Genomic DNA, 7,098 nt, shown 5'->3' on the forward strand with positions numbered 1-7,098 from the left:
CCCTTGTTCCCAGCAGATCACCACTGGTCCTGTTCATCCCAACTGTGGCTTCGTCCGCATTCCTCAGAACCACAGAGAACTAGTGGGGCCTCCCGACAGACCTTCCTGCCCTAATGCTCCTGCACTAAGGGGTCCTCCAGGAGATTCTGGGGCCTTCCCATTTGCCAGAGTTTCATTCTGAAACAAAGCATGGGTCCCCTGTGCTCTGAGATTCCCTGGATGTGTGGAGTTTCTGTGTGTGGACGCACAGGCACCCATTGGCTTGCATCTCTGTGCACGCACACACACGTATGTACATGCAAACACATACACGCAGGGGCAGAGCTTATTCTCGGGAACTTTCCAGAATCTCTACTATTTGTTCCTAGTCAGGAGTGGGGTGGGGATGCTGGGGCTTTAGGGTGACTAAACATGCTTCTGAAATTTTTTGTTTATGGTATAAATTTTATGCTCCCAGTCCTTAAAGGTTTAGGCTTTAATTTTTTTTTAATTAAAAAAAATTGTGTTCTTGAGGCTCACAAGGCTTGTCTCTGCTTTTCTTATGAATCATCCCTCCCCTGGGGGCAATAAATGCCGCTGCCTGACTAGGGGGAGGGCAGAGCATACAAGGAAATGGTGCGAGAGGGAGGGAAGCCCCATTTACTATCTCACAGCTATAAAGCCAGCTATAAATCAGAAGCTTGGTTTGAAGGTTTTAGAAATTCCAAGTTGTAGAAATCTCAGGGTCCTGCCTAAATGTTCTTGGTCCGTAGAACTCAGAGGGATAGCAAATTATTGGTTTCAAGAGAGGGCACAGAGGGCCAGGCAGGGGTTCTTCTGATCCGGGATTGCACTTGCTGACTCAAGGCTGGTTGGTTTTCACATGTGGACCAGCAAATGGAGCCCGGCTTTGAGTTAAGAACCAGTCTTCCCTGTGAACTTTTCATTTTTTTAATTTAAAATTTGTATTGTTTCCTCTGAGTAAGCTGCTCGGTGGCTGGAGCTCTCATCTGACTCATTTTATAGAATAATCCTACAACTGGGGTATACACCAAATGGCCTAGAAAACCCTCATGGAAAAACCACACTCCCTACTCTTCAGTCTGCATCCCATGTGTGTGCAGGGAGTAACTCAGACTTCTTGAATCCTGCTTTAGATGGCTACGAGTTCCTGGAAATCCTGAAACAGGTGGCCCGAGACAATACAGACAACCCTGACCTGAGCATCGTGTGGATCGACCCGGATGACTTTCCTCTGGTGAGTGGCCCAGACCCAGGCACTGTCCTTGGTCACCTTCACAGCCCCGTGTTTGTGTTTAGTGTGAGACCCAGAAGCATGAAGGAGGATGTGAAATAGGAGGACCATTTGCGGAAACATAGTGACCACCTCTATCCAGTGTGGAAGACCTTGGTGACATTGTGGGGCAACATTGAATTTTGTACCTGGTGCTGACGCTGACATGCTTACACTCACCATTCTCACTCCCTGAAACCACGGAGCCGTCCACATGAGTGAGCTGGGTGAAATCCTGCTAACACTTCCGTTCCTGTGCCCCATCCCACCACTACCCTTGCTACAGCCTCTTTCCTGTCCCGGCAGGGGCCCATCATTCTCCAGCAACCTGAGATGCTAAGTTATAAAAAATCCCACCTGACCATTTTGCAGAGTGAAGAACTTTGTGGAGAGAACTCCAACCTCTTGGAGGGTAGAGACCCTGTCTGTCTTGTTTCATTGTGTTCTCTCAGGCCATAGCATGTTGAATGTATAAGAAATTTAGAGTCAGAACTCTTGCTCGTGTTAGTGATCAATGGCCAGAAAGTCTTAAGTATGCTTAATTTTAAAGAGAATAAACAGAATTTGTATGGTACATGAGCCCAGTGGTGGTGACAATGGATGTAGCTACTGTATGCCAAGAACTATAGTAAATTCTTCACAGGCACCATCTCATCAAACCCTCCCATCAACCCTATATAGTAAGTAAGGACTGTCATAATCCATATCTGACAGATGAAAAGAATAACAGCTGGCAAGGGTAAAGCCACCATGTGGGAGATGTGATATCCTGGTCCAGGTGTGTGTGATGCCAAAGATTTGTCTACTAGTGAGTCAATAGACTTTAGGCTGAATTTAATTGCTGGTAAGCAGTACAAGTTTAGCTATCAGAGGTTATAAATGTTAACTTCTCTTCTTCTAGGACTTATCATTTTTTGCATATTACATGGCTGATCATATCATGACCAAAAAGCCAAAATTGAGGGAGTTTAATGACCTCAAGGGTCCTGACACCCAATTCTACATACAGAATAAGTGAATCAAAGGCAGAGACTTTCAGGACACTGGGAGCCAAGGTCATAACTCTGGGTAATCATAACAATGTCATGGGCTCATCAGACCCTAAATACCATGATTCTTTAGTTAACCTCTGCCTGGCTGTGTTTCTAGTTTATTTGGACTGCTTTGTCGTGCAAGCTTGCAGATGGTCTGCTGTTGTCCCAACCTACTCTATATGTTTGTTTGCCTTGGTTTTTACAAAGGAGAAATCTTCAGACTGTTCGGATTTCCCAGGTTCCTGATTATCCCCAGTCCCCATCAGGCCATATATTCGCCTTGGAGAGTTCCTGCCACTGGACATTTGCATTGTCTTAGCTCCATGGTCCCTTACTCCTTTAGTCCCGCCCCAGTCAGACATTAGTCCCTGTGGATCCCAAGCCCGGTGAACAAAAAAGCCCTCCTTTTACTTCCATGGCCCTTCACTGCCTTCCCAGCTCATCTCATGGATCAGAGTAGTGCAAGGTAAGGGATTTTAAAATGGAAGCTTGAAAGAGAAGTGGAGTAAAATTGTTCCCTCACCACACGTGAACTATAAAAGAGCCACAGTAATTTGGAAATCGGCATTGGACCATCTCTGTAATATTCCTCCTTACAGCTGTCAAAGCTTTTAGATGACATGTTTTCATAGTTTGTGTTATGACCTCTTTTTCTCATACTTCTTTAAAGTACTCAAGGGCTGAGGCCAAGTCTTCAATTTCTGAAGTGCCCACAGCTGTTTGGGAGACCTTTAAGCAATGGTGACCGATGATGGGAGGGCAGGCGGGTCCAGCCACAATATGTGGCTTTGACAGGGAATGCCCTCTGCCTGTGGTCTAATCTTATTTTTTGTTGCTTCAGCTTGTTGCCTACTGGGAAAAGACTTTCAAGATTGACCTATTCAAGCCACAGATCGGGGTGGTGAATGTGACAGATGTGAGTATCCCTCAGGAAAACTCGCTTTGTCGCCCTTTGTTGTCCTGTTTTCTGCCTGGCAGCCCAGACTGTGACACCACGTATAGGAATCTATCCTCCTCTGAAACAAGCAGGGCCCTTGGCTCAGCCCAAGCTCAGAAAAATTGCCAGTGTGGCCCAAGCCTTGCCTCTGAGCCAGTCCCAATCTATGGAGTCATGATTGTCTTCCATGGGCCTTCCATGGAAATACATGGCCCATTTCCTTCCTTCTGGGGCCAGCCCGTCCTGTTTTACCAACTATTTGGAACTTTCCATGCAAGTATGCTGTCCTGTGTTTTCTCCTAAAGCCCAACAACAAATTCGTTTTATACAAAGGAACCCGCACGTGAAGCTGCCATTGCACAGTGGGTGATTGAAGGGGCTGCAGGAGGGCAGGAGGAAGATCACGGAGGAGCAGGGGCCACTCCTCACCAGCAGACACCATTGATCTGAGTCTGAGAGAAGCCGGTGTGGTGGACTAGCGGAGCAGGAGGAGCTTTAGACCTCAGTCTCGATGGTTGATACAAGTCCACCATAATAACAAAAACAGAAGGGGAGACAGATACAACAGACAATGAGCAAATAGTGGACAGAAAGAGATGGCCCCAGAGAAGTCACTAGAGCCATAATTGATTTGCAGTGGAAATGCTTGTGGATGTTAGCAATGTTATCCCGTTGGTAGGCGTTCGGTCACCTTGGGAATTCTACATTTGTTTAGTCTGTAAACCGCTTTTTTAATTAGTAATACTGATTGATAATTTTTAAAACTGACTCAAAACGCTTGTAAATAAAACAGTAGCCTATGAGGTGGAAAGCAAAAGTACTTCCCACTGCCCTGACCCCTTTCTTGGTTCCAGTTCCTGAGGGAGCCGTTGCTGATAGTGTCATGGCTGTCCTCCCGGAAGTGGCATGTACGTGTTTGCTGCTGTTAGATGGGTATCTTGTAGATACGCTCATGAAATCAGAAGGAAAAAAAATGGTGTGAATATACTTGTGATTCATAATGATACTTGATTCCAATACCCCGGGAACTGCCCCAATTCTGGGCTGCCTCCCACCCTCCAGCACTTTCCACAGGGTCAGGCTCATGCTGGGGATAAGGAGGGCAGGCAGGTCAGGGTAGGGAGAGGGGTCCACCAGGCGGTGCTGGTGACCTGGAGAGACTACTCCAGGGTGGGAAGGGAAGGCAGAAATTCGGGGGGTGGGGTTGGAGCAGCTGCTGGCCCATTCCCCTCCAACCCTCCACAGCCCTGCCTCCATACCCACTCTCCTTCCCCAGAGAGCCTTCTGTGCCAGTTATACACACACACAATGGAAACACACTTTTCCGTTTACACTGTACAAGCAGGCTCCTACACACAGCACTCTGCATCGAGGCATGCCCATCAAACAGCGCACACGTGTTCCTGATGACTGGGCCAGGCTGCTCGGAGCCCTCTGGTTTGGCTGGTCCTTCTGGCACTCACTTGCTCGCTCTCTTGCTCTCTCGCTGTAGGCTGACAGTGTCTGGATGGAGATTCCTGATGATGATGACCTGCCCACGGCTGAGGAGCTGGAGGACTGGATCGAGGATGTGCTTTCTGGAAAGATAAACACTGAAGATGATGACAATGAAGAGGGGGATGACGGGGATGATGACGAGGACGACGACGATGATGATGGCAATAATTCTGATGAGGAGTCTAATGACGACAGTGATGATGATGATGAGTAGCCCCGACCCCGGGTGATGGGTGAAAACACAATCACAGCTGCCCACTACCATGCAGACAGCACCAGGGGGCAGCGAGCAGCCCCAGCCTCCGCGCACCAGCTCCTTCTCCCTTTCCCATGCCTTTTCCCACCCTCTTCTCACCGGGAGCTGTTCCACTCAGCAAACGCCTCTAAACCCAGTAATCCCACTCAGCAGGGACTAGTGGGGAATTATTCCCATGTGGACTGTCTTGATTGTCTTGGAAAAGCTCTTGTTCTTTGCCAGACCATCACTGGTCATGGCAAGGCCAGAACCTGGCGGTCTGGGGACAATAATCCTCTGACACCTCAACTCAAGTCTACTTGTCCTTGACGTGATAATAACAGAATTGACAGCCGGCAAACTCAAAGCAGAGAGTGACCTCACAGTCCGAGCCCAGGGAGACCCACGATTCATCCATTTAGCTTCGTGCCTAGAACATCAGTGATAATCCCTCCTTCAAGCGAGAGGTTCCCTCTTAGGAAAGGCTCAGCCTTGGAAACAAGTGTATAAATCAGGTTTTCTTGGCTCTATTAAACGTACTATTTCAAGGGTATGTCAGACCATTATGAATTCAGATCCAAGGGTTTGGATAGCTATCAGGAGGCCTTGATACACATGCGTACAAACGTCACCATCATTTCTAGCACGTTGGGACATGGGATGGGAGGTCGATTTGCTTTCTTAATTTCTTGTCAGTGGCAAGTCTCACATTATACACAAGGGGCTGGGGGAACTGTAAGGATGAAAGATTTTAAATATTTTTTCTCTAGGGTTCATGCCCTTGATTGAGTCAGCTGGCTTCTTAGCCTGAGCTGGGATCTGGATACACTTTTCTGTTGCTGCTAGTGGGTGCTCCCATTGGGAGTGGAAGTTGGTTTATCCAGAGGTCAATCAATGCTCCATTTGTCAGCCCTCCCACACTTGAGCAGGACAATAGCTAGAGTTCAGAATGGTGCCCCGAGGCACTGAGAAAATCCCAAAGTGCCTTCCAAACTATCTAAAAGTTCCATTGTGCTCAGTAGTTTTAGCATTAAGTGTGCTGATATTATGATGTTCTAATTTATTTTCTCAATCTTTTAACACATGTGTAAGACACTGTGCAAATTCTTTGGAAATAGGGTAATTCTTTTATGGAATAGTAGCCAACTAACTCTGTCATTAAACTTATACTTTGAAAATATTGAGGCTATCTTAAACATCCTCTTGGTTTTTCTGATCCTGCTTGTTCTCTCTTGGTTCCTGTCCTACATTTCCATCCCTTCTCTGTTTTTCTTTCTGGCCCCTCTTCCTCTGCCTGCCCTTTAAGTGAGAGTGTTTCACAGTATCTCACAACTCTAACATTGTTCCAAGGTATTACCATCCATGCCCATCAGCTACCACCTTTGTGCTAATGACCTCCAAGTCTGGGTCTCTAACCTTGACCACTCTCTCGAGTTTTAGATGCTTTCATTGATCTTGGTTTGGATGTTGCACAAGCAATTCAAACAGCAGAGCAAAATCCTAACTCATTTTTTAAAAAAGATTTTATTTTTATTTACTCATGAGAGACACACACAGAGAGAGAAAGGCAGAGACACAGGCAGAGGGAGAAGCAGGCTCTACGCAGGAAGCCCTGTGTAGGACTTGATCCTGGGACTCTAGGATCATGCCCTGAGCCAAAGACGGATGCTCAACCACTGACCCACCCAGAAGTCCCGAAATCCCAACTCATTACCCTTTCCCCTAAACTCCTCCTCTTCATTGTGTCCCAGATTGGAAGAGTGATATCACCACATATCCAATTGTCCAGGTGGTCCGAAGGGGTCCCCTTCCCTTCTGCAACCATGGTATTTTGTGCATACCCCCAAGCATGGAAATTGTCTTTTAGATTGTAGTACATATTTACATGTCTGTCCTTTTGCTAAATTGTAGGCTTCTTGGAGGCAAGGAATTTATTTATCTTTGTATCCTTAGCAGCTAGCACTTTGTCCAACACAAAGTAGATACTCATTTATTGAATTGATGGGTGACTAGTTGATTACCTGGAATACCTAGGATTCCCCAGCACTGTTGGATAACAATGCTTACAAGGCCTCCTTATTTTTATTTCTCCCCCTCATAAATCAAGGCAGGCACTTCACAA

At 46.7% G+C, this 7,098-nt stretch overlaps 1 protein-coding gene across 1 annotated transcript in view; it reads left to right on the forward strand.

Annotated features, from left to right (window-relative positions):
* CASQ2 (calsequestrin 2) overlaps positions 1-6,156 on the forward strand; it is a 65,482-nt gene extending 59,326 nt beyond the window's left edge. Inside the window, exons 9-11 of the mRNA XM_077842735.1 lie at positions 1,137-1,237; positions 3,149-3,223; positions 4,737-6,156. Coding sequence (XP_077698861.1) covers positions 1,137-1,237; positions 3,149-3,223; positions 4,737-4,955 — 395 coding nt within the window. The 3' untranslated portion in view covers positions 4,956-6,156. The remainder of the gene's footprint in view (positions 1-1,136; positions 1,238-3,148; positions 3,224-4,736) is intronic.
* Positions 6,157-7,098: the final 942 nt, after the last annotated feature.

Source organism: Canis aureus, chromosome 12, assembly GCF_053574225.1.
Source record: "Canis aureus isolate CA01 chromosome 12, VMU_Caureus_v.1.0, whole genome shotgun sequence".
Taxonomy (NCBI): domain Eukaryota; kingdom Metazoa; phylum Chordata; class Mammalia; order Carnivora; family Canidae; genus Canis; species Canis aureus.